The 27,927-nt window shown below is 41.1% G+C and overlaps 1 protein-coding gene across 1 annotated transcript in view; it reads right to left on the bottom strand.

Moving 5' to 3' along the window:
- LOC124553226 overlaps positions 1–27,927 on the bottom strand; it is a 101,993-nt gene that overhangs the window by 18,535 nt on the left and 55,531 nt on the right. Inside the window, exons 4-5 of the mRNA XM_047127117.1 lie at positions 13,723–13,850; positions 3,651–3,826 (exon numbers count right to left, since the gene is read on the bottom strand). Of these exons, the coding sequence (XP_046983073.1) occupies positions 3,651–3,826; positions 13,723–13,850 (304 nt within the window). The remainder of the gene's footprint in view (positions 1–3,650; positions 3,827–13,722; positions 13,851–27,927) is intronic.

Genomic DNA, 27,927 nt, shown 5'->3' with positions numbered 1-27,927 from the left:
TTCAATCCGACCTGGTGCAGATCCCAAGCACTCGAGCAATGCTGAACAAGAAGTCGCTCTGGCGTCCTATACGGGGTCTCCCTTACACACGAACCACACTTTCACAAAACTCTCCCAATAAACCCAAGTCGACCGTTCGCCTTCCCTACCAGAATCCTCACACGTTTATTCCATTTCATCTCGCTTCGCAACATTTACGCCCAGATATTTAAACGAAGTGACTGTGGTAAGCAGGACACTTGGAGTGCCGTATCCAGATATTACGGCTTAATTTTTGCTGCTCATCCACTTTCTTCTACAGCAAGAGCCACCTGCCATTCATAACACCAACTAGAAATTTTGTCGACGTCATCTTGTGTCAACCTGCAGTCACTCAACTTATTCCATGTGCTCGTTCTTCCGTTAGCACCCCGCAATGGGAAATCGTGTCAAATGCTTTCGAGAAATCTAGAAATATGGAATCTGCCTGTTGCCCTTCAGCCGTAGCTCTCAGTGCATCATGCGAGAAAAGGAAAAGGTGAGTTTCACAGAAGCGATGCTTACCAAAACCGTGTTGATTTGTGCACATAAGCTCCTTAGTCTGAAGAAAGTTGATTATGTTCGAACTGAGAATATGTTCAAGGATTCTGCAGGAAACAGGTGTTAGGGATATTGGTCTGCAATTTTGTGGGTCCGTTCTTTTACCTTTCTTATACACTAGAGTCACTTGCACTTTTTTCCATTCGCTTGGTTCTTAGCGCTGATCGCAAGATTCGCGGTAAATGCAAGCTAAGTAAGGTGCCAACGCCGCACACTACTCTTTGTAAAACCAAACTGGCATTCCACCTAGGCATTGCCACTTATTTATTTTCAGCTGTTTCAGCTGTTTCTCTACGCCAGCGGTACTCACTACTATGATTTCCAAACGGGACTCTGTGCGATGGTCAAGCGACGGCACGTTTGTACCATTCTCCTGCGTGAACGATTTCTTAAACGAGGAATTTTTAACTTCGGCCTTCGTTTTGGAATATTCTACCGCCAAAAGCAGACTGGTCAACGTGTGACTGAATAGAAGCGTTAGATCCGCTTAACGATTTTGCAGAGGACCAAAACTTTTTCCGGTTCTCCGGTGGTAGCTGTTGTATGATTCGCGCACAGATCTTTTCACGGACGCACGAATGTCTACAAATCTTTCTGTCCTCATTTGCGCGTTCTCTTTTGAACCGAGAATGTAACAGCCTTTCGTTCCTCAGCGTTTTCCGAAATTTGTTATTAAAGCACGATGAGTCTTTTCCGCCCTTGATCCACTTAGTAGGCGCATACTTTTCCGGATCACGATTTACAGTCTCTTTAAACTTTAGCTATAATTCCTCTATGGCCATAATTCTGGAATTAAATGATTGTATTTTATTGTCTAAGTGAGACGCTGACAACTGCATATCAACTCTCCTAGCGTTCTCGACTGATTTACTGACTTTCGTAACCATAGTCACTATGATAACATCATGATCACTAATCCCCATCTCTATGCTGACGCCATCGATAAGGTCCTGCCTGCTTATGCCGGCTGACGAACTAACTGCTCAACACAGTTTTCGGAAAATGTGCTCAAAAGTCCTTCACAAGACTGTCTGTCTGCACGACCTGCAGTGAATCCATAGACGTCCCAGTCTATACTCGGTAGGTTAAGGTCACCGCCAGCTAGTGTCGCGTGATCTGGGTAATTATGCAATGCTGACTATTTACCTTCATTGAATGGCTCCACATCTGTCCCAGCGGAGTCGGGTGGGCGGTAAAAACACACAACAACTGATATGGTTTCACCTAGTCCTGTTAAGTGCGACCACGTAACTTCACTATTGCACTCAAATTCAACCTCAGTAAAGAGAACATTTTTTGTCAACTGGAATGAACATTTCCCCTCCTATGGCGTCGAATATGTCTTTCCGATAAACATTTCAAGACTCGCTAAATATCTCAGAGTTTTTTTACTTTGGGTCTTAGCCAGCTCTCAATTCAAGAATAATTTGAGGCTGAGAACGTTCATGGAGGAGAGTAAATTTGGCAAATAGGTTACAGATACTTCGACAGTTGATTGATAAAAGTTTTAGAGTCGAACTGACTTTACTCTGAAAGCTATCTGATTTCCCTAAATGTGTACCAACTGGCGAGTTTTCGTGAGAGTACCTCAAACTACTGGCTACCCTGAAACCCCCCATGCACTCTCCACAAGTACTCTGCTATCCGATTAGCTGCTTCCTTTGTGTAGTGCACCCCTGTCTTGAAATCACAGTAACATTCCCACTGCCTGACACAATATCGATAGTTTTATCCCGTCAAACTATCTGCATGTGTCTATACACAGTGAACCAGTAACCCACTCACAGTTCTGATGACAGATGTGGAGTAGCAAACAAAAAATCCCCACACAATAAACATTGTGGAGTAACAATACCGTTCCTCAAAAACAGCTCCAGTTGGCTACAAATCATGTTCAGTCATCCTACATAATACTTTATCCTGAGTGTGTATTTTACCACCCTGGCCGTGATCTGTCCTACTGCCTGTCTCTGTCATCATCCTATAGCACATAATTTCGTTCCTCACACTGACCACAGCTTTATATCCACATCAGTTCCCACGATGAACTTAACTGTGGATGTCGGTTGATCACCTTCGTTTCAGAAGACCTAGTCCATTTCCCAGACACACTCATCCCAAAGTGACTCCCCTACCGACCTCTTCAGATATAACGGCAGAAGTCTTTCATCTCCACCTCTATAGCTACCCCACAATAAGCCACCTACAATAATCCAAGAACACCGCCACAAGACCTGAGGTGCCTGCTGGGAGCTTGCCCATTCCCACATAGGAAGCCACCTGGTCACCCTCCATAGTGCCAACATATCTCCTACAATACTCCATTCCACGGCCCCATATGTCAACCACTCGAGAGACTATTACGCTTTCCTCCCGCTCACAACCTCCAGTATTTACGCTCTATGCTACGGGCTGATTTAAACACACCAACCACAGCACAAAATATAAGAACGATGGCTATCCGCTTCCTGCCCTCTGCTGACGTCTTCCCATCTTCGCTCATCGCTGCTTAGATTTTTCCTCCATCTATTTAGATGAACATGACTTGTGGCCTCCTTCCCTCACCGACTGGATGCCTGTATCTGGACTAGAGTCGCTACTACATGGTATTACCGTAATTTCTCCCGAAGTGGTTTTTTTTTTCTTTTTTGTCCCGAATAAGACGAGGACACGCTCACTTTTCGTGTCAGGTTCCACATCATTGTTTCCACAAATTATGAAAACTTTGGAAGTATCTGTAACCATCAATACTTTCTCTACTAAATGCAGTAACATCAGTTATTGTGTCAGTTTTCTCCGCTGGTCTGTTACGTAATACGTGGCACATTTTAAGACACAATACGAATCAAAATATCGAAGGCTAAACGGAGTCAAAAACCTTTGTAAATCACGAGTTTCTGTAACCATGTCCTTCATTACTGTCTATTAATGCTAGTTCTCTACTCCATTCTGAATTAAATGATCCCTGTGTTTTCTATAACTTTAATGAATACTTCCATGGATAAAAGTGAGATAAACTCCAATAAACCATAGTGAGTACGACAGACATTTGAGTGTACCCTGGTTTATACCTGAGTATCAAGTGCCCTGGCCTGTCCTTGTCTTCTTCCACCTCGTAGTGCTCCACCTGTTTGTTGGCGAATTTCAAGTCCTGTACCCATCCGGTTAATTTCGTGCGCAGCATGTCTTTCACACGTTTCATGTCCTTAATCCAACCGTGGAGTTGCTGATCACTTGCGTGGTTACCCTGAGACACACAAAAAATAGTTCAAATTACTTTCGTAACATCCACAAGCAGCAGCCTGTCTTAGTATACAGTTACATGTAGCACTATTACATGACACTGAAATTACTGCCAGCGCATGAATGTAGTACATTCAGTTTTGTACAGGCATAAAAACATTAATGCACAGCAGATGCCTAGTGGGGTTTTATTAAATAAATAAATTTCTCAAACTGTGACATCAGATAAGAGAGGTGCAGATATTTCTTGGTAGTTGGCATTACAGACGTGTCAATGTATGTATGTATACTCCCGTGACGATGTATCCAACGGAAATGTTCTGGAGCTGCCAGCAGCGTCGAGTTCCTACGTGTAAAGCCACATGCCGTGGCTGGAACTCTGAGGAGATTCTATTCAAACTTTTGAACGATTTTCGAAAATAGAATGGCCAGACTGTTGACAAATCCGTCAAAATCCCACTCGTTACCAAGGCTGTGGGAAACCTGAACACATGTTATGACCTTCTACAAACGCAACGATAGACATCTGCCGCTCCATATCTGAAACATTATCTGAGTTAATTGTGCGCACACGAAATGTCAGTTTGACTCAAAATGTTCTAGTGTTTGTCTGTTACCTGGCTGATCGCTTTTGCCGAAAATTTGCGTTTGTAGCTCGTCATCTAACACGATGTCGTCTGTATCTGAACACGTCTCGAATATTGCAGATTTGAAGGAATGTATTGACTGTCCGAGTATTAAGATCATTTTTTCTGGACCATTTTCGGGTACGAAGTTCACATTTATGTCACATATTAAGGTCTATGCTCCTTTGGCGTTGTACAAATTGTAGGGTTCTAAGTCAATGCAGTAAAGATATGGCCATTTAATTACACATTTTCATACTTGAAAAATCACTCACAAAAATCTATAAGGTGCTCCCTGTTGATTTAGAATCATGACATTTAGGAAGAAGCCAGATTTCACAGTGCAAATAAAGGAAAAAATCTTAAAATCCATAATGGTAAATATATAACTCTAGAAAATACTTTTCGTATTATTTTTTATCAGTCTATTTCTCTGTCCATCTGTTGGGAATCTTTTTCTCTGGATAAGTTCTGGGTATCATGTTCAAATTATGTCACATACAAAGGTATACGGACCCTTGGCGGCGTAAAAACTGTAAGCTTATAACTGACTCCAGTCAACAGATACGAACGGCCGTTTATGTCTCGTGTTTTGATAATCGAAAACTCACTCATCGAAACCTATAGGGTGCCTTCCATTGACTTGGAATCATAAGATTTGGCAACAAGTAAGTTTTCCGGTACAAGTAAAGCAAAAAATCTGAAACTTGTTAACTTTTAATTATATCACATAAAAATGTCGTTTTCGATTTGGACATACATTGTATTCATGACCTGTTGAAAGTACAACATACGAACATTACTGCATCCAAACATAAAATGTATGTTGTATTCATGATTTAGTACGCAAACAGAAATGTGTTATTAAATCTTCTCTCCCTACATACATAAACTAAAGTCCTCTGCTTGCTTGTTCTTATTTGTTTGGGCTGAGCTGAGGAAATAACATAGAATTTCTGAATCGATCTTGGTATTCATGGGACCAGTATCTTGCCAGTAAAGTTACAATGAGTCGATAATAGGCAAAAATCATTGGGAATATCGATTCCCAGGATCGGGAGTTTGTACAGAACCCTTAGTGTGTGAGTCCCTCTCGCACTTGCCCATTCTGTTTTCCTTTCTTCTATCTACCCTAGCATCACCCGGTATGTTGTTGTGGAAGGTGAGTGCTCACCACAGACATGGGTGCCGTCGGGAGAGTCTGAGGGAAGTGGGACAGAACTGCTCTTGTTCTGTGTACGTGGAGTCCCCAATCCTTTTGGGTCACACTGAAACAGGTGACAGTGGTTCCACAACAGATTATATTGAGATAGGGAACGAATACTCGAAAGAGCATATTTATTGTGTTAAGGACATACACAGCATACACCACCTAACAACAATGTAGCTCATGGTAATTCTTCAAAGCAACGACTGTCAGTCTGAATGAATGCATGTATTACAATGATGCCTGCAGTTCTTCACACTCTGGCAAAGGTCTCGGGTGTCCGTTGTGCACTCGAACAGTAGCAGCTGATAAACAGTGTACACACCTGACCTCCAAACGGACCTACTGTACACAACTAGGCTCGTAGCACTCAAGCGTCGCATTGGCGCATTAACCCGTGCCGCAAGCACACCACTGACCCTGCTGTCAGCTGTCCATTGCATCAGATAGCTTGTGTCGTGTTCATGGTGAGGTTGCTGTGTACAGTGCACAATGAGTAATCAAAGCTGAAATGTGCAAGCACTGGGACAAACGGATTTTGAGCCCTATGTCTGCTTGTGTCAATCCAGTATCGTTCACAGCGCTCTACTTTCCAACTTCATACAGTTTGTATTGTTTGTGGATGAGGCCTCATTCATCCGTGATGTTGTTTTCAAAAGCCAAACAGGCAGATCTAGAATGAGGACAACACCCACGCCACCCATATCGGAGGCCAACAGCAAAGATTCCCAGTCAAGGTATTTCAGGGCATTATCCAAGACCATTCCACTTTAGTATTAATGTTTGCAAGCACCTGAAGAATACTCACACTCATTGTAGGACTGGAAATGGGGGTCCTCTCTGATGGCCATTGCGATCGCTGGATCTTACAACCCTAGACCTCATTCTCTGAGGTTATGCCAAGATGTAGGTGTACGAAACACCTGTAGATACAGCTGAAGACCTGCTTGCCAGGGTCCAAGCTGCCCGCCTCCTGGTACAACACTGTTGCTCACGGGCGAGGCCTCCACGACGAGTGCGGCCGCTTCATGTTTAAAGATGATTAAAGATGTAGCTGTTGTCACACGCATCGACTCAGTCTGTGTTTCGTCAAGTTCCTACACAGTTGTCACTTCTGCCCAGCTGCTCAGAACAATAAAGTGTGACATGTCTTGGAAGACAGTAGCGTCATTGACTCGATTCCACTATCGCAGTAGCCGCCACGATACAGGAATGATCTGTGAGGATATGCTGACATCACTCCGAAACTGTGATCACAGAGAGAGCGTCATGCAGTCAAAGGTCGTGAGGTGGTGGTATGAATGTGGGAAATTTTCAAGAACACTGTCATCCTGAATATGAAATCATTCAACTGTATGTCAGTCAGACACCTTAGGCAAGTGTACGGTGGTGGAGAGAAAAACGGATTTACTTGTGTTGCAGATATGCGCAAATATTATTTTCTTAATAAAATTTTTGTACCTATTTTAATACTCCCGAGCTCATTTTTTACATTTCTTTTGTCAGCTATGTTTATTTACCAGGTGACATCTACACTCTTTTTGGAGAACTGTCGAGATGATTTCCCAAGTTTCTGCAATGTGTCACTCAAAACTCTCACCAATTTAAAACGTGTGGTCAATGGTGGCCGAGCAACTGGCTCGTCACAATACGCCAGTCACTACTCTTGATGAACTGTGGTATCGTGTTGAAGCTGCATTGGCAGCTGTACCTGTACACGCCATCAAAGCTCTGTTTGACTCAATGCCCAGACGTATCAAGGCCGTTATTACGGCCAGAGGTGGTTGTTCTGGGTACTGATTTCTCAAGATCTATGCACCGAAATTCCATGAAAATGTAATCACTGTCTAGAATGTCACTGTCACTCTAGTTCTAGAATAAAATATTTGTCCAATGAATACCCGTTTATCATCTCCATTTCTTCTTGGTGTAGCAATTTTAATGGCTAGTAGTGTGATTCTTATGGGTTCTACTTCTTCTTTTCTAGCTGTGAGCAGGCGTTAGTCGCTGTGGGATCTGAACCCAGCAGGTGATAATGATGATGACGATGATGATGATCTCTGGGGAACGACTTCGATTGTTCAGAGGCAGATATCGCTTATTCTACAGTATTAAATTTTTTGTTTGTTATTTTTGAGATGCTCTACTCTGTAGATGTTCTCAATGCGAATTGCGGTGTTTTGACACGACCACCAGCTACTAGTTCTTTTGTACCTGTGTTTTCGTTTGGGTTTGTCCGTATTCTTTCAGACACATTCCCCTACTGACGTCATACACCTCCTCTAGTACCCATGCTGGATATGCCCTTAATGACAAACATGCCCACTGATGATGAGTTGCTGGAAGTGTATTCCAGTAATGAACACAACAACAGTTTTACTTGTAAGTACTCAGAATTTATTATTATTATTATTATTATTATACGAATATGGATTTTTATTTCTCCTGCCGTAGATACTTATCAACTGCGTCTGTTTCTCCTTCTTGTGTGCAGAGTTATTAGGAGTTCGACGTGTTGTTGAGGGGAAGAGCATTGTCCAAGTTAGGGGGAGAGCTGTCGTGACATCATGGGGTGAGTCGATACCAGAGTGGTCATACTGAGTCACTTTTCTGAGGTGCAGGAAAGGGGGTCCTGTAAGACACTCAGCTGTATACCCTGCCTTGATTTATGTTCATAAGGTTTTGATCAACTTATTCTGGGGTCCAGTTACATCTCTCTTCAAAAGTATATACTGCTAACAAAAAGCATCTCCTAATGTCCAGAATCATGATGAGAGGAATTTAAATTGATTTCCATGGTTGCTTCTCACTAGTGATAGAAATTAACCAAAAAATACAGGGCATACAGATACACAAAAAACACCAGATGTCCACTGACGTTCTAATTTCTCGTTTATGGCCGAATGTAGGAAAGCCATAAGAAGAAGACAAACATTAACACGCTGTGTGGCACATCGACAAAGAAGTCGAGCGTAAATTAGGTGGTCCCCTCTTCTTGTCCATATTAGCCAAGAAACATCCAAAAAGTGTAGACCTGCTGCTAATCTCTGAAGACGATAAGCAACACAACGTTTGGATAAAATGCATGTCCCACCTACGTTCCTCTGAAATGAAAACAAAAAAGGAGCAAGATATTTTTGCTGTAGATGTCTCAAGTTGTTTACCAAGAGCAGGTATCTTGAAAGACACCTGATTGACTGCTAGAGCCAGGAAACAGTAGGTGTGGAAATGCTTATCAAGGATAAACGGTTCTCGAAGTTTAAGAATGCCTCTCACCAACACTTCTGTCCCTTCCTCGTTTACGTCGATTTAGAGCGCCTCCTAGTTCCTGTGGTACAGTGTGAACGTGGTGCCTCTGCCTCCCATATCACTGCCACAAATGATGATTGTGACATGTGGCTACCCATCAAGTCCTGTGCACTAAAATTAAAATCTTATGTCAAGGGAATACTGCAAGATGGTTGCTCACTGAGCTTGAAAGTCTTGTATGGGGTGTTTATAACATTTATAGTGAAAATGTCCTCATGACCAATGTGAAGGAGAATGATGCATTGTACAAGCAGGCAGCTGATCGTTATATGTGGGGACTGTGACTGGACAGAGGTGAGGAAGCTCCCTGTAGAGACTGTTGCCACATAACGGGGAAGTACCAGAGTGCAGCTGACAACCCATGTAACTGTAAGTACCAACTGCCACAGCACACAGCCATCTTTTCCACAATTTAAGTGAGCATGATGCCCACTTTCTAGTTCAGGACTTTGACGAGTCTGGGTAGTAGGATGATAAGATCAGTGTCATTGCTGACACCGTTGACAGATACATGCCGCTTCAAAGAGGATCACACCACTTCCTGGATTCACAACGCTTCATGCTCACGTCTCTTTAGAAATTTGCTGAACCGACGCGTCCTGAAGATATTCTTATCTCGATGATGTAGAGTTTCAAGAGTTTCAACTTGTGACGGAGAAGGGGTCTTTCCATACGAATATCTGGATTCTCTAGTAAACTAAGAGACATTTCCATAATGAATGGAAAGAACGGGCACTTGGTGAATGAACAGCAGGACTTCGGCATCTCTGATTTATCAGAACATGTAAAATGATGAACACCAATGTACAACTGACCGCCAACATCTTCGAGAAGTTCTGTAGCATATGGCTGAGATTTCGTGGGATGCCATGTTAAGAAAGACACAAGCCAGCATCGGATTCTTGACCAACATTGTCATGCTTGTCTTCCTGGAACATGCGATTCACGAGTAACTTTGCCAATGTGTGCATAGGTATGCCAAGGCAAATAACCTGCAAATGATCGAGGACGAGTACAGGTTGTCTGACGATTTCAGTATCATCCTTTTCCTGGGTGTAAACTGTCTCTACAGGCAAACCATGCAACAACGTCTACCATTTGGAGGGTTCTGATGGATGTCCAAAGGGGAAATCACCGGACTGAGGAAAGAGATAAAATATTTGGCCACTATGCTGTTAAGGGATATGTCCTAGAGGTAGAGCTGGACTATCCCACAAGTCTCCATGACAGACACGGTGATTGGCACAGCCTGAAAGACTTTCACGTTCAGGGACTTCAGCAGGTGCCTCTTCTAGGGCATTGGCGCTGCACCACAAATGCTTATCAGGAGACCTTTCGATTGAGGTTATACTGAGGTATATACAGGAATTCCAGCTGGAAGCAGGGGTGTCCTATCACGATCACAAGTGGTTCATCGAGGGGCATAGGTGTGGAAATCTGCTGCACCCAGACTGTTTACTGATGTGTCTGGGTGGGTTTATTTGTTAGTAAAAAGATAAAAAGCTGTTCCACTTGACTGGGTGTGTGTGGAATAATTTGATGAACTGTTTGTCACAGTTATGACTGCATATTTGAGATTATGATTGTTTCATTGCACACTGCGTGCGTCCATGTGTGTGTGTGTGTGTGTGTGTGTGTGTGTGTGTGTGTATTGTTTTTGAGCTGCCATTGCTGTTGCTGTTCTAAGTATGTACACACTGAAAACATCTCTCTCTCTCTGAGTAACTAATAAGTGTTTAATAGACATTGGAAATTAAAAAATTACCTTATACGCAAAAGAATGTGTATATTGTAATGAATCAATTACGAAATAACAAAACAGTTACGTATATGAGAAATACGAGAAAAAATGGAAATTAAAAGCTTTCAGTTGTTTTCACAATACAGGTGTTCTTCTTTTTCATATTTTTTGAATGAAATACCTCCTTTATCAGTTTTATATCGATGGCAGGTGCCAGAGAAAAAAGAAATCCTTTTCGAATACAATATTTTTTAATTTTACATACATACATACATGCATGGCCGACCGGTTCTAGACGGGATCGCGATTTATCGCCTCCAGTTCGTATTTGCGTAAGTCGAGCTTTGCGGATGTGCGCCAGGAATACTGCACGCTTTTACGTGTGTGTGTGTGTGTGTGTGTGTGTGTGTGTGTGTGTGTGTGGGACGTGCGTCACGTCTCGCAGTGACAGCATGCGGTTAGCGGTCAGCGGGCAGCTAACATCCCGTTTGCGGTCTGAGCCGCTTCGTGCTTCCGACAGCCCGGCTGTGGGCCTCACAACAACACAGGGCGAGGGAGGCCAGCGGGGGACACGGGCCGAGTCCACACCGTAGGGGGTGCAGCGCACGGACAAACCCAAAATCACTGTAGTGGTGACACTTGGCTGCAGTCGACTCTTACCCGTACGTCGATAAGCAGTATACAAAACGAAAAATAAAATTCAGAATTTCCCTCGTTGTGCAGGAGCAGTGAATTGGAAGGTGCTGCACACTTTTGAATCGGCACCTTCCAATACGTTGGATCCGTCGTCCTTGCCATGGCGCCACTGGGCTTTCTGCCATCTAGACCTAATCTATGCCGGCCGGTGTTCTAAGTGCTTCAGTCTGGAACCGCGAGACTGCTACGGTCGCAGGTTCGAATCCTGCATCTGGCATGGATGTGTGTGATGTCCTTAAGTTAGTTAGGTTTAAGTAGTTCTAAGTTCTAGGGGACTGATGACCTGATGTTAAGTCCCATAGTGCTCAGAGCCATTTGAACTATTCTGAACATACATACATACATATTTGTACACAGTATTATGTGAGAGCCCAGTTACCAGGGGCACAGGGTCAAAATCGTAAGCTGCGTCGCTACCTGGGCAACGGCACGCTTTGCCATACTACTCTGCAGGGCTGTAGTGAAGAACCACGAGAGGAATTATCTCGAATACGAATACCTCAAGACTGCTGCAGCTGTCTGAAGACTTAAGTTTCATTCAGAAAGCAAAGTGTGTCTTTAAATCGAAACTATCTGTACATCATTGGTTTCACGGAATAACTTTTCGCAATTACGCTTTTCCTAAGCAGGTGCAGTGTATGATCAACTAAGCGTAGCGGCACCACAAATGTAATAAAGAAGTCGTCCTTTAAACATTCTCGCAAGCTGTGAGGTACTAACTCTACAAAATATTGGATACGTATCAGGTAAATTGCCTTTGCTGCAGTGAAATGCTTGGATGATGGTAACGAAAACAAGATTCAATGACAGGACATGATACGATGTCGGCAGAAACCATTCTTAAATACGGAACCCGCTGCTATCAATCGTTGAAATTACCATCCAGCAAACATCCGTAATATTTATAGGAAAAAGATTTAATCTACCCAGAACCTTCTCAGGTCACTAAAACAGGTATCGCCTAATTCTCTTCTCAAAGGATCCAAAATGAGGCTCACACGACACTTTAGGGACTGCCACGTTGCTACACATGCCACAAAAAGTTACACAAAGACACAGATCATACTGCGTCCTTTTACTTTCCATGTATACTACTTTCAGAATCCAAACAGTCATAGTGTGCAGTGGCCATTCTATGTGTTAAGGTTGGGTTGTTTGGGGAAGGAGACCAGACAGCGAGGTCATCGGCCTCATCGGATTAGGGAAAGATGGGGAAGGAAGTCGGCCGTGCCCTAAATCAGAATGGCCGGACACGGGATTGAACCGTCGTCCTCACGAAATGCGAGTCCAGTGTATGTGTTCACATAGCTTTTATTCTCGGTAGTGGGAAAATCACTGGTGGTAGTGTTCATAAATCATAGACAGAGAATTCAGACTCGATAATCGTTCGAGTTAGGCCACGAGATACGTGCAGAAAGGCTAACGACTAAGATGGATGGTCTCAGAAAGCAGCATCCGGTTTCAGGTTAGTCTGACAGAGATTTTCATTGGCCTTGACGCATTCACTAGATATTCCGCTTGTGACTGTAGTAGCACAGTGCGTTTAACAAAGCCACTCGCAGACGCAACACGCGCTAACTGGTGGACCTTCATTATAGTTGCGCGTCCTCTGTGGCTGCGGCGGCTGGGGCATTGCCGTGTCACACGGACAGTGCTGGCTGGCAGTGGTGAGCACAGGGGGCCACCAATGGCGTCGAGCCACAAGTGTCAGCTGCGCTATCGTGTGGTCATGGAGTCGTGGGAAATGGTCACGTGAATGTTAAGGTGGGAAGAGTTTGAGCAGTTGTAACGAACTGTATAAATTATGTGGATACAGGTTAATAAGGAGATTTGAAGTTGAAGAACCTCCATGTTGAGCGTAAGTATTTTTATAGGCCTTCCATATGGAGTAGAGATTCTTAGGAAGAGAAGATGCTGATGGAGACTTGAAATGCCACACTGAGACTCTAGACCACTCTCCACTAAATATGAAGCTAACATGCAACAGCTTGTAAAGCAGGACTGTATACAAAGTTATCTGAATCTGTTAAAGAAGTAGCTAGCAAATACGAGAAAAGAAAGATACAGAAGATTTTCTTCGATCTCTAACCATTCCGAGCTTAGTCTCCCTGTATCATGGCCCCAAAAGGCTCACAGAAGTAGAGGTTGGTTCAGAATTCTTCCAGATGGTTAGTATTAGAACTGGAGAGCCAAAGATAGCTACAGTGTGAAGAAGGTTAACTGGGAAACACTTTCCAAGAACTGACCACGTGGTGTGTGTCATTTTCTCACCCCCTGTACATATAATACAGTTTATAAGAGGAGGAAAAAACTCCACTTGCCATTCGTTCGAATGCGAGGGGAACCAACAGCTGTGAGAAGTGCGTCGCACCGTGTGAGAGCAGCTGCACCAAGTCCCGCCAGTAGCTGGAGAGGCGTTCCCGGAAAACAGCCGCCTCGGCCTGCAGTTCTGCACAAGACGGGAGACGACGGACTGGTGAACAAGCTAGTGGATCAGACTTCTGAAGGAAGCACAGCTTTCACTTTCTGCCCCCACAAAGTGTATGCAGGTAAGCATTTACCTTTTGAAACTAGATCAATATACAATGTCAGTAATCATATGAGTTACAGCGTGGACACCTAGACCGGACGTTACAAAGCTCATATTCCAGCGACAAATTTAAAGAGCACATCAAGCAAAGATAGAGGAGTACCACCACCTAACGTAGATCCAGTAATAAAAATTAACCTAAGGGTGGAAGTATCAAAATACCTGAAGAAGTGGAAATATACAACTATTTCAAAAATCACCCACACAGCTTGCCCAACAATAAGACAGATTTAAGAAATAAGAGATCTTGAGATAAATTCGAGTCAGTTTTATGTGCTAATAGTAGAAAGTAACATTAATATGTATAGTTTGGCTATTTCACCTTGACTTACTGACAAGCATAGGACATAACGATTTGCACAGGATCGTGATTATGCTGGTTTTATAATATGAGTAGTCTTTACGACGTTTCCCGTGAGTTGTATGATATGTATGGAAATGAGGAAGAATTATGTCCACTCATACACGTTTTTATAATTAGGGTGTATTTGTTTTAACATAGGTAATGTATTTTAATAATTCAGTAAAAAAAATGAATAAGGTGTTTTGCAAGTGTAGCTGAAAAAGCCATTCTCGGCCTAAATGTTCTAAGGACCATGGAAATGTATGACTACATTTGTACTGGTACAGTACCTTACATATGGACAGTACATTTTGCAATTACATGCTGATACACATAATGTTCTTTAATTTGTGACAAGTATCCCATCACATGTTTTTATCTCATTTTTGTACTCCTTTTTCTTTTTAGTTGTCCAGTGGATCAATTCATGTACGAAAGTTGTTGTGAAGGCGATTTATGCCTTTGTGATGTTAATATGGTACAAATAATACATATGTAAAATTATATATATATATATATATATATATATATATATATATATGATTATTACTGCCATGGTGTCACGAGTAGCCAAGCTACTGTAAGCCTTTGACGATGGATGCGATATGTACTATTACGCCCCATCATAATACAGAAGTGTCTTATCTTATTTCTTTACATCAAATGATTGTATTGTAAACAGAATGGCAAATTCTGTTAACGAATGTAAACACAATGTTAAGATACTCTGATATAAAACGTTTACTGTGGGATGTATAATCACTGCTAAGAACAAAGAAGAAACGACTTGTGAATATGTTCCCCACCAACCGCCTCAGTTGTCATATGAACAACATGAAGAGTGATTTGAGGGGATTCATGATAGTGAAGTTAACATCAGTAACAATAAATTTACCTTATGCCACTACTATGACCCTTACCCTCATCTAAAGTTGATGTACACTCGGAGTTAGGAGACTCAACATACAGAGACAACAGTGAGATATACACACGTCAGAAGATTCGTAAATTTTTACACCTCCAGTGGCCCAATGTAAGTGATGTGCTGTTTTTAGCATTTGTTGTAATATAACTGCCTCATGTATAGGATGATAGTGGCGTTCTATACATGCCATCTGCCCTTCACTTTTCGGTTATTGCTGTATACCCGTACAAAGTGCATGGGATTGAAAATGTAGTCGTGAAAACAAATAATGTTACAGTTAGTGGCAGATACGACGTCTTTAAGAAAAATACTGCATTATTTTCGCATTTCGTACTTATGCGAGCTTATTTTCAGTACAGAAAAGACATTGCTATAGATGGAGAATGATGTGTGTACACTATGTTTATTGCGTTCCTAATGCTATTGGAATTACTCAGCGGCAAATCGCAAAAGAGAAAGTCCAAGGAACGTGCATCTTTATGTCTCTGTAAAAAAACGAATCATCGGCATGAGGGACTTGAGAGCATCGAACCGACACATTACACTGGCATCTGGCTGTAGGGCAACGACTGCAGAATGTATAGCAGCGGGTTGGGGTGGAGACAACAGAGTGCTGAGAAGGTCACCAGCCATCACAGACAGACCGATGTAACCTGGGTTGAGATCTGTGGCTACCACTGACATCACACCACAAGCAGCATAGTGTAGGGCGTTCTGTGGTGTTCAGCGGCGGGAGTTGCTTCTGCATGTGGCGGTCAGGTCGACGCTGCTCTGTCCTCATGTGGCCTCGTGAGACTTCACGGGAAGCAGCGGTCGTCGAGATGCCTACCTTTCCAGCCACAGAAACAAACGGGGGTTAGGAAGACTCGCGATCAAATCATGTGGAAGCCATATGGAACAGTTCTTCGGAATTTCGAAAATTCTTGAGAAATTTGGAAGCCAAATTATTATTCAACTTGGTTCTCGCGTTAAACAATCAGTATCTCTGGAAAATATCATTCACATAGTTCTGTATGTTGCAAGGGCACATAAGTGCGAGGACATCCGCACAATTACCTAAAGAGCTCTCACACTCAAGTTGCTGACAAGAATATGTGTATAAGAGGAAAAAGAAGATTGAGGAAGTGCTAGATTACGATCAGTTTGGTTTTAGGAAAGGTAAAGGCATCAGAGAAGGACTTCTGGGTTGGCGATTGATGATTAAAGTGAGACTTAAGGACAAATCGAGAAACGTCCGTAGGCTTTGTAGTCAAAAATCATACGATAATTTAAAATGATGCAGGATTTCCGAAACTCTCAGCAAAATGGGAGTAACCTCTTGCAAAAGAAGGGTTACGTGCAATATGTACATCAAACAAGAGGATAAAATAGGAGGACCAATAACAGCTAAAATTAGGAAAGGTGAAAGACATACATGTAATCGCCCCTACCATTCAATCTGTACATCGAAGAAGGAATGGGAGGTTCAGAAGTGGAATTAAAATTCGTGCTGAAAGGATATCAATGACAGGAATAGCTGATGTCATTGCTGTTCTCAGTGGAAGGGAGAGGTAATTTTAGGAGGTGTTGAATAGAATGAACAATCTAATGGGTACACTCTATGAATTAAGTCTAACCCGAAGAAAGACTAAATTAATGAAGTCTAGCAGAAATGGGATCAGTGTTCAACTTAAGGTCAGAACTGTAGACGAGGATCTAGACCAACTGAAATAATTCTGCTACCTTGAGAATAAAGTAACTCATAATGGACAAGTTAAAGAGAACAATCTAATGGGTACACTCTATGAATTAAGTCTAACCCGAAGAAAGACTAAATTAATAAAGTCTAGCAGAAATGGGATCAGTGTTCAACTTAAGGTCAGAACTGTAGACGAGGATCTAGACCAACTGAAATAATTCTGCTACCTTGAGAATAAAGTAACTCATAATGGACAAGTTAAAGAGAACATAAAAAGTAGAGAAGAACATTCAAAGAGAATGTTCCTGGCCAAACGAAGTCAACTAACATCAAATGTGAGTTTTGTATCAACGAAAACAAACAATTATTGATAAAATTATTTAATAGGATAGATAAAAGAATCTACTCACGAAGCAGCGGAAGAACACACATGAAAGACTTGTGATTGGCAAGCTTTCGGAACCGGTGGCTCCTCCTTCAGGCAGAAGGGTTGAAGGGAAAAGAAGATGGGTGAAGGAAAAGGACTGAAGAGGTCTAGGAAAGGGGGGAGATTTTCGGAAAGTCACCCAGAACAGCGGGTCAGGAAGTCTTGCCGTACAAGATGAGAAGGAAAGACTGGTTGTTTGGGACTGCATCGGACGGGATTTGGAAACCTGAAAGCTTAAAGGTGGAACACAGCGTAACATGCAAGACAGAGATTACTGCTAAAACAGTGATCACAAGTTAATAATAGTGTGTCCTCCTATCACCACCTATAATAGCCCTGTAACTGGCAAAACATATTCTATCAAAGGGAGAGCCAGCTGCGAAACGACACAAGTCATATCCCATCTATTATAACACTGTTCAGCCTTCTACATAGGCATGACTACCATCAGATTGTCAGTTAGGATGAATGGGTATAGGGTGAGGGTATACACTGCCAACTCACAATATCCTGTGGCAGAGCGTGCTCTACAGCATGACATTCGTGACCTCGGTGCCTGTTTCACCATCTGGATTCTTCCCCCAGACACCAGTTTCTCAGAACTCCGTACGTGGGAACTACCTCTACAACATGTCCTTGGTTCTCTCCACCCAGCGTTTTATCACTGTAACTACTCTTTGCTTCACTCCGTTACAGTTTCCTGCATCTTTCATTGTCTTTCCCATCTATTTTTCACCGCCCCACCCCACCTCTGTTATGTACAATGCACTTAGCTTCTCACTCTTTATAACTTGTGATAAATGTCTTAGCAGTAATCTCTGTCGTACATATCACCTCGTGTTCCACCTTTAAGCTCTTAGGTTTTCAGTGCGCAGCTCGTGGTCGTGCGTTAGCGTTCTCGCTTCCCGCGCCCGGGTTCCCGGGATCGATTCCCGGGATGGTCAGGGATTTTCTCTGCCTCGTGATGACTGGGTGTTCTGTGCTGTCCTTGGGTTAGTTAGGTTTGAGTAGTTCTAAGTTCTAGGGGACTGGTGACCGCAGATGTTAAGTCCCATAGTGCTCAGAGCCATTTGAACTATCTTAGATTTTCAAATCTCGTCCGATGCAGTCCCCAACAATTAGTCTTCCCTTCTTATCTCGTACAGTAAGTCTCCCCTGACCCACAGTTCTGGGTGACTTTCCCTAAAACTACCCTTTTTCCTAGACCTCTCCAATCCTTTTCCTTCACCCTTCTTCCTTCCCTTTCAACCCTCCTACCTAGAGAAGGAGACACTGGCCAGAAAGCTTGTCAATCACAACAGTCTTTTACGTGTGTGCTGTGCTGCCGCTTGGTGAGTAGTTTTTTTTTTATCTATCCAGTTAAATGTCGGTTCTAGTTGGAATACGAGTAACTCATAGTGTAAGTTTGTAGCACAGTATTCTATGAAAGTGAATCATGGACAGTGGGAAAACCGGGACAGAAGAGAACTGAAGCGTTTGATATGTGATGCTAGAGAAGAATGTCGAAAATTAGATTGACTGATAAGAAAAGAAATGATGAGGTTCTCAGCAGAATCGGTGAAGAATGGAACATACCAAATATGGGACAGCATTTTGTTCTTGGTCATGCAACCTTATTGTTCCCTCTCGGTACTTGTACGTATTACCCGTCTTTCTTTGCAACTTACTCTTATTTTTCTCAATATTCCGAACATTTTGCAGAATTTTACATTTCCGGATGCTTTTCCTTTTCAGGGCCTATGAATGTGTCCATTTTATTTTCCAAGTTTTGCTTCCCGCATCAGTTGCAATGTCAGATGTGCCGCTCTCGCGTGCTATTAGCCTTCTGACAGTGCCGGCCGCGGTGGCCGAGCGGTTCTGGCGCTGCAGTCCGGAACCGCGGGACTGCTACGGTCGCAGGTTCGAATCCTGCCTCCGGCATGGCTGTGTGTGATGTCCTTAGGTTAGTTAGGTTTAAGTAGTTCTAAGTTCTAGGGGACTTATGACCTAAGATGTTGACTCCCATAGTGCTCAGAGCCATTTGAACCATTTGAACCTTCTGACAGTCAAAATGATCATCTATCATGTCCTCTATTATCTTTTACATTCCTCTGTATATATTAGTCGTGTCGACAAATTCCATACATGAGGTGTTATGCTAGTTGTGCGATAGGCCTGCAAGTTTCTGCTCTTATCTTCATGGTTGTGTCTAATGGTATACCACCATTCTCGTATATTCTAGACGCCAACTTCAATAATTCTTGGTTGACACTTTTGCCAATGATTTCAGAAACTCCGAAGGTATGTTACCTATTGCTTCTGCCTTCCAAAGCTGTGTTAAGCTCTGACTCTTATGTGGGATCTCCAGTGTCTTCCACTGTGATTCTCATTTCTTCTTCTGTCAAGTCATCAGACGGGTCTTTCCCCTCGTAGATGTCTTCAGTTTACTCTGTACGCCTACCTACACTCTCCTCTGCATTTGACAGTGGAATTCCCGATGCACTCTTAAAGATTACGTCAAATGTTCTTTTGAGTAATGTGTACAATGAATAAATCTTTCAGACGCCCATGTGTTATTCTTTCTCTCCACATTTTTCCAAGAGCCATTTCGCTTTGGTTTCACATCTACCCCTAGTTACTTTATCCCCAAGTGACTGATACTACTGTACTCCTGTGTTCCTCTGAACGTTTTTGCACCTTCTACACTTACCGATCAGTTGCAGTGTTTTTTCTGTTTGCCAAGGTTTCTTTTCCGTTAGCTCCTTATATCTATCTTTGTTTGATATATAGGACATAAAATCCCGTCTGAGGCCTGCGATAATTTTTATGTTAAAAATTTTGCCACCACTGTTGTATAATCGCAATAAAGTCATGAGATGTTCAATTGAATCTTTTATTAGAACATGTGTAAGTAGGCCGTTTAGGTTTTCTTATTGGTGACGCCACGTAGCGCTCTGTAAGAAAATCACTGGCTGTTCTGTGTGCAGTCTGTGGCTGGTTGGCATTGTTGGAATACTCGCCATTGTAGTTTTGGGCAGCTGGATGTGAACAGCGCGTAGCGTTGGCAGTTGGAGGCGAGCCGCCAGCAGTGGTGGATGTGGGGAGAGAAATGGCGGAGTTTGGAAATTTTTAAGACTGGATGTCATGAACTCCTATGTATATTATGATTTTTCACCACTATTGAGGTAAATACATTGTTTGTTCTCTATTACAATCTTTCATTTGCTAACTATGCCTATCAGTAGTTAGTGCCTTCCGTAGTTTGAATCTTTTATTTAGCTGGCAGTAGTGGCGCTCACTGTATTGCAATAGTTCCAGTAACGAAGATTTTTGTGAGGTAAGTGATTTGTGAAAGGTATAGGTTAATGTTAGTCAGGGCCATTCTTTCGTAGGGATTTTTTGAAAGTCAGATTGCGTTGCGCTAAAAATATTGTGTGTCAGTTTAAGCACAGTCATGTATAAATTATTCTAAGGGGACGTTTCATATGTCGACCCTTAGCCGAAGATACCTCACTGGAATCTTCTGATTTTTTCTTGTAGTTTGTGTAATTAGTGCAGCTTTTGTTTATTGCTAGCGCGTAATTGTAGAGAAAATCTCCTTTGTAGTTGCAGTCTTTCATTGTTGTACAGTAAAACAGTTGTGGCATGCATGTAGATTTGCACCAAGTATTTCGCAGCTGCAATTAACTAGATATTATTTTCAGTGTTACGTTAATGTGTTCTCTTATTTTTGCTCTTCAGATTGTGCTTTTCTGTGTTATCGTGTGAAATATTGTGACAATAATGGCGTGTGAAAAACGTAACACTAGGCTCCAAAGTAAACTGAGAAATAATAGTGACGATGAGCGTAGCTTATCAGCACCACTGTGTAATGAAATAACAGACATTCAAAGTAGTAATTTGGTAATAGTGCATAGGGAAATGGAGCGGGTGGCAAATAATGGTGTAGACAGTGAAACAAGTAGTGAACAGGGAAGCATTATCGATCGATCGGTCGGCAACAGCTCGCCTTAGGAATCCGAAATGACAGAACACAATATTGCAACTACTGTAGACTCAGGTTTTGGGTCCTCACCGTTTTCTCAAATAAGTCAAGACACATTTTCTGCTCGTCAAAATGTAAATGTTGCCGGTGCAAATGCACGGCCGAAAAGCATACAGGAACAGATTCCAGACACTAATACATTACTATTGCAATTAATGCAGCAAATGAAACAAAATCAGAGACAAACACAGCAACTGTTAGACACAATGGAACAAAATCTTCAAAAGTTAGACACAATGGAACAAAACCTTCAAAAGTTAGACACAATGGAACAACACCAGAGACAAACACAGCAACAGTTAGACACAGTGGAACAAAATCTTAAAAAGTTAGCCACAATGGAACAAAATCTTCAAAAGTTAGACACCACACTTGAACAAACACGTGAAGATTTAACTACTGAGTTACATAATATCGAATCGAAATGTCAAAAAGTATATAATGACGTAAAAACACAAATTTGTGAGCATTTCCAACCTATTTTTTCGCGTCATGAAAATGCATTACAGAATCACGAAGCAGCCATAAAAGAACTGCAAACTATTGTTCATGAAAATCACGACACCTTGCAAGCTAAAATTGACTCAGTTGCATCTACCGATTCGGTTACGCAACCTGCAAAAACTCAAGAAAACTTAAAGGACACAGTAGATACGATTTCAACACAAATGGACACTCTGAAACTTGGTTCAGAAAAACACACTGAGGAAATAAGTACACTATCGGAGAAAGTAGCCGAACTTTCAGATCAGTTCACTAACTTATCTGCAAAGGTAGATGATGATCTGAATGACACAAGACCTGTAGCCATCACTGAAACAGAAGAGTATGAACAAATTAAGAAATTCAAACAAAATCAGAATCAAATTAATACGCAATACAAAAGAGAAATCCGGGAAGTACAAGATCAGTTGGCACAAGTAATACAAAAATTTCATATTTCAGAGGACACTCGCGCTCCAACACGGGAAGAGGAACTTAGAAATACGGAAAAGCCACAAAATAATAACACAGGGCATTTCGGAAGTTATGAAAGAAATTGGCAAGGTGCACCGAATTTTGAGATGGAACCGCCGACACGACGAAACAATGACTGATATGCGACTCGCCGACAAGGATGATTTTGACTATAAGCTGTTCATTACTACACGTAAATTCAAAACATTTAAGAATTCTGGTAACGACGTTCATCCACAAGCGTGGCTCCATCAATTCTCTCATTGTTTTCCTCCCAACTGGTCATTGGAGCACAGGTTAGAATTTATGTGTGGCTACTTGGAGAATGAATCAGCTGTAAGAATGCAATCGGTCATTCACCATTCACGATTGCCACAATGAAGGAGATTTTTATCATGCCTTCCTCTCAGCATATTGGTGTCAAGCTACACAAGACCGAGTAAAACATAGCATCATAATGATGAAACATTTCGAATAATCTGAATTTTCCAGTCTTGTGAAATATTTTGAAGACATGTTGCACAAGAATCAGTACCTGTCAAACCCATACAGCCCCTCAGAACTCATCCGCATTTGCTTAATCAAACTGCCTGAACATTTACGACATATTATTTTAGCAGGACGTTGCAAATACGACATTGAAGCTTTTCAGGGACTGTTACAAGAACTGGAAATTGACACTGACAATCGTGGAACGCGAAAACAGGAGCACAACAATTACAGATCACATCTGTCACAATTCCGCAATGACAGAAATAATACACGACAAGGCTATTCTTTCAACATAAATGGTGACCAAAACAGACGCCACCCGTATGACAACCGTTGTCACAGTAGTAAGAATTACAGGGAAAGATCACCTCGCCGCGGTAATGAAAATCACAGAGACAATCATAGAAACAGACAATATGAGAACCAAAATAATTATTATCAAGGGAGACAGAATAACTTTAGACACAACGGGCCAGAGCGCAGTTACGATTCAGGGAGAAGTTCTCCACCACATGACAGACAAACAAGAAACTATGTTAACTACCGACAAAACAACAGACCTGAATTTCATCAGAACTGGCGGGATTCAAACAGAGCAGGGCACTCTCGACAAGGTGAATTTGTAGAAGCTAGGTCTCCTAATCCCAATAACGCGCGCCAACAAAGGAGCAGACAATGACTCGCACCGCAGGCAGCCACGTGCGCCAGCTGGCTCAGAGAAAAATAACATAGATGCTAACCTTGAGAAAAATTCCAGTATTCTTTACCGACATATAGCACACGATGATTCCTTTGAAGCCGGAGCTCTGCATAGTAGTAAGAGTAAAGGCTTGCACCACATTTCACATGTAAATCCGTTTATTGAAAGATAATCTGCTTTTTAACTTTGTCTTTGCCATACAACTTCTTACTTTACATTACTAGTATGCTTTTTCAGACTTAGAATCTGTTAACATGCAACAATGTTTGAAGTTAAATATCCAGTCAAGAACCAAGGGAACTTATTTAAACAGCAATTACGAATGCATTGTTATTGCGAACAAACAACACAGTGTTATTGTGTGTGTACATTCTTGCTTGTTAGTTGCATGATTATGTAACTACTATAAGGCTCACATACTTAGAACATTTACCAGTACTGCTAATGAGATTTTAATGCAACATTTTGGTTTACCTGAAAATACATTTTGGATTTTAAAGTACTTTATGTGATATACCAGATGACACAGTGGTTAGTTTATGTGACAGCTACACGATTTTATCATGACGCTACTAATGAGTGACAATTTACAATAATACTTTTGTGGTGTATCTGTTTTATATCTGCACAGTTTTTCTGAATTCTTCTGTAAAGTAAAACATGTTTTAGTAGTAACTTTTGTGGTATAGCTACAAGGAGACAGCCTTTTCCGTAGGACAACAATGCTTTACAGCACAGTACTTTCTTCATCACAGCAATAAGCGTAATAACTAAGATATCTATACGCAAAACATTTCACTTTTGTATATCATGAGGTAAGTACATTGACTTCTGCAGAACTTAGCTTTCGGAGGACGATAACTACGACACTTCCACAGAGATTATCTTACAACAAGACGCCCAGTTTAGCGCTACAGTACATGTATTTGAGTGACTAATTTTGCACTAAAAACATTTATTTTTTTAAGATATTTGAAGTACAATGATACAAAGGTTTTCCATGATACATTTCATTCCATTGCTGTAATCTGTAACACCTGAGGGTGTACTTACATTAGTCCTCAGGGGGGGGTACATGCTTACTTTGTGTACCATGTGTGTGGCAAGCACAAGGAGCCCTAGCTAATATGGTATTTGCTTATACAACTTTACACATCGGTGCCATATTTCTCCAACACAGAATTACAGAGCTATCTGATTATTTAACAGAGAAACAAAAGTTTTTTTTTATGTCAGTGACACATGTTTACGCAATTACACAGTTGGATAACTTCACACTTATGAAATTGTATTTTGTCTGTACTTTGTGAACTGTTCATATATTTTTTCGGAACCATTGTGATACTATGAGAGCTTTGAATGATGTATTAGGTATGGGATAATGATTTTTAGGGTACGTTTGCGGTAGATGACACTTTTGACATGAGCAGAGAATTTTTTTTAGGTTTTGAAATTATTGCAGAAAGCTACGACGTTTTTGAGATTTGGCTGAGGTGTTATGGTGTTATTATTATGATGACAATGTGTATTATGCTGCTGAGGTATGTTTATGATCAATAAGATGATGCTACTGTATATGATTAATTTGATTATGCTACGGTGAATGTATCACTATGCTGTCGAAAATTTTTTGGACGCTGCTATATTTACAGGATTTTGTTTCTACACATTTGTAACGTAAATTTTCGACCTGTGAAATTTTTATATGAGACTGTCACTGTAGCAGGAACTGCTGTCGTAAATATTTCGGTAAGAACGTTAAGTGACCACTTGCACGTAATGCGTCATGGACGCCCAGCTGTACCACCCGCCTGGAAAAAAGCCATTAGTGTGTGCCTTTCAGAGGCATAGGTGGTAGAAAAAAAAGGCCATTATCCTCGCTATTGACATTTCTTTGTCGAAAGCATCACAAATACGACACGCTCAAACTTGAAAACATATGATTATACTGTGGAGCTCTTAATTTATGATATTTACTAATATGCCTAATGAAACGATGATAAACATTTCACGGCTATTGTCTTGCTAGTTGACAGAAATGCCATATGGCTTGCTTTATGTATTTATTTACTCAATTTGTTTAATATCTAGTTTCTAGATGCACTGCAGCATTGGTTAAAATAAAATTTAATAGATGTACTAATATAATTATTTTATGCCTACAGATCCAGTCAATAAGAAATTTATGATCTAGTTCCAAGAAAACGAGGGCACATAAATAGACATTTCCCTTCACAGGAATTGCATAAATAATTTTTTTACGATTTGGTAACTTATCTGCTAGTGTAAGTTCTCATGATGTATCACTCTAGTATTAAGATGTGACATTGGTATTAAACATGGCCATTTTTAGTGTAGTATTTTTTCTGCATGAGCTATGTCATGTCTGGATATAAGTTATTACATTTGCTGCTGCTGTTTGCCAGGCATAGTGCTACTAAATTTCACTTTACATTACTCTGTTAAGGCAGTTTTACTACGAATTTATTTTTCTTTTTTGCTGCACATTGCCTTATATTAGTTGTAATATTGCATTTGCTTTGCTAATTTATACTGCTTGCTTTGGCATTTGTATTTTTTATCAATACTGTTTGTGTTAATTGTTTTGTGCTGCTGCATTGCCTCGTTTCTTAGTTTAGCATCTGAGCTCAGTAGATTTAAGTTAGCTTAAGATGGGGTAGGCTATATAAGAGAACGAGTTGTGATGAATTGGAAAAAATGCATTGAGAAGCTATAAGAAAATGGTTTGGCCAAAAAAAAGTATTTTGAAAGAGGATATGAGCAAAAAAGTAGGGTTTAGGGACAACAGGTTTAGGTAGGATTTTCTTGGAAATAAATGATGAGGCAAGATAATGGAAAATAAATAATGAGGTGAGAAATATGTGAACATAAAAATACAGAAAGCATGCTTGGATAGGATTCTTTTGGTAGAAACAAATGTTGAAATAAGAGGAAAGATCTATGGAATGAAGTTTAAGTTGGACTGCAGTACCATATATTACACTGAAAACAAACCCTGCCCTTTCCTCTTGTGTTATTCTGCTATGTGTTTGTGTACTCTTGTATATTTGTGTTTTTCCTGTCTTTATGTGTTTAGCTGATATGAGTTATGTTGTGGAATTTTTCTAATAATATGTTATTTTCTTTGTAAAGATGTTTAGACGTTATTTATTCTGTTTTGTTTTAATGCTCATGCGTGAAGTTGATGTTTCAAAAGTTATTCTGATCTTTTATGTATGAACTTATGTCATAATTCTTGTAACACTGATGTATATGTTATTTCAATTCTTTTGTAAAGCCTGTACTACAAATGGTATCTGTATTGTTATGTTCTTTAATGATGTATTTTGTACCTTTGTAATTGTATTCTTAAGTTATAAAATTGTAATTGACACCAGTTCATCAAATTAAGTAACTTGTAAGTTCCATTTCACTGCACATTTTTCTGTTGGTCATAGTATGTGGACAATATGTGAGAAGTAGGGACTATTAGTGTTTGCATGTGTGTTAAAAATTCAGCAAGGGACTGGATAACAGCATTGCTGGTTCTAAGGACAATTCCAAAAACTTTGTGAGTGCACAAGTGGTGGTTATGGACTTTCTATATTGTCTGCAAGACTCTTCGATAGTTATTGTGCACCTGCACAGTCGCAGCAGATGGCTGCTGGCCATCTCTACAAGGACTACAGTGGGTCTACACCTTCGCTTACTCACCAGTACCATTATGTCTACAAGGACTGCAGTGGGTCTGCACCTCTGGTGGCCCACCAATACCGTAATCTCTACCAGGACTACAGTGGGTCTACTCTGTGATGACCTACCTACCAATATTTTTCAAAACTTCGAAGGTTTGCTCTGTAGTGGCCCATTACCTGTCTGCATGTCGAGAGTCAGCACTGTCTTTCCGTTGGAAGGACAACACTACTTCTTCAAGACTGCATGGAAATCCACTACTTCCGTGTGCATTTTATTTTACTGCTCAGACTTTGAGAAAAACACAGCAATTTTACTGTGATGAATGATGAGGACTGTCTTTATGGACTGTGAGAAAATTTTAGCTTTTGACCAACATTGTATCAATAAGTGTGTGTATGTGAGCCGCCAGCAGTGGTGGATGTTGGGAGAGAAATGGCGGAGTTTGGAAATTTTTAAGACTGGATGTCATGAACTCCTATGTATACTATGATTTTTCAACACTATTAAGGTAAATACATTGTTTGTTCTCAATTAAAATCTTTCATTTGCTAACTATGCCTATCAGTAGTTAGTGCCTTCCGTAGTTTGAATCTTTTATTTAGCTGGCAATAGTGGCGCTCGCTGTATTGCAATAGTTCCAGTAACGAAGATTTTTGTGAGGTAAGTGATTTGTGAAAGGTATAGGTTAATGTTA

The sequence above is a fragment of the Schistocerca americana genome, chromosome 11, assembly GCF_021461395.2.
Source record: "Schistocerca americana isolate TAMUIC-IGC-003095 chromosome 11, iqSchAmer2.1, whole genome shotgun sequence".
Classification (NCBI taxonomy): Eukaryota; Metazoa; Arthropoda; class Insecta; order Orthoptera; family Acrididae; genus Schistocerca; species Schistocerca americana.
Note: the sequence above shows the minus strand (reverse complement) of the source record. Positions and strands in the feature narration are given on the sequence as shown.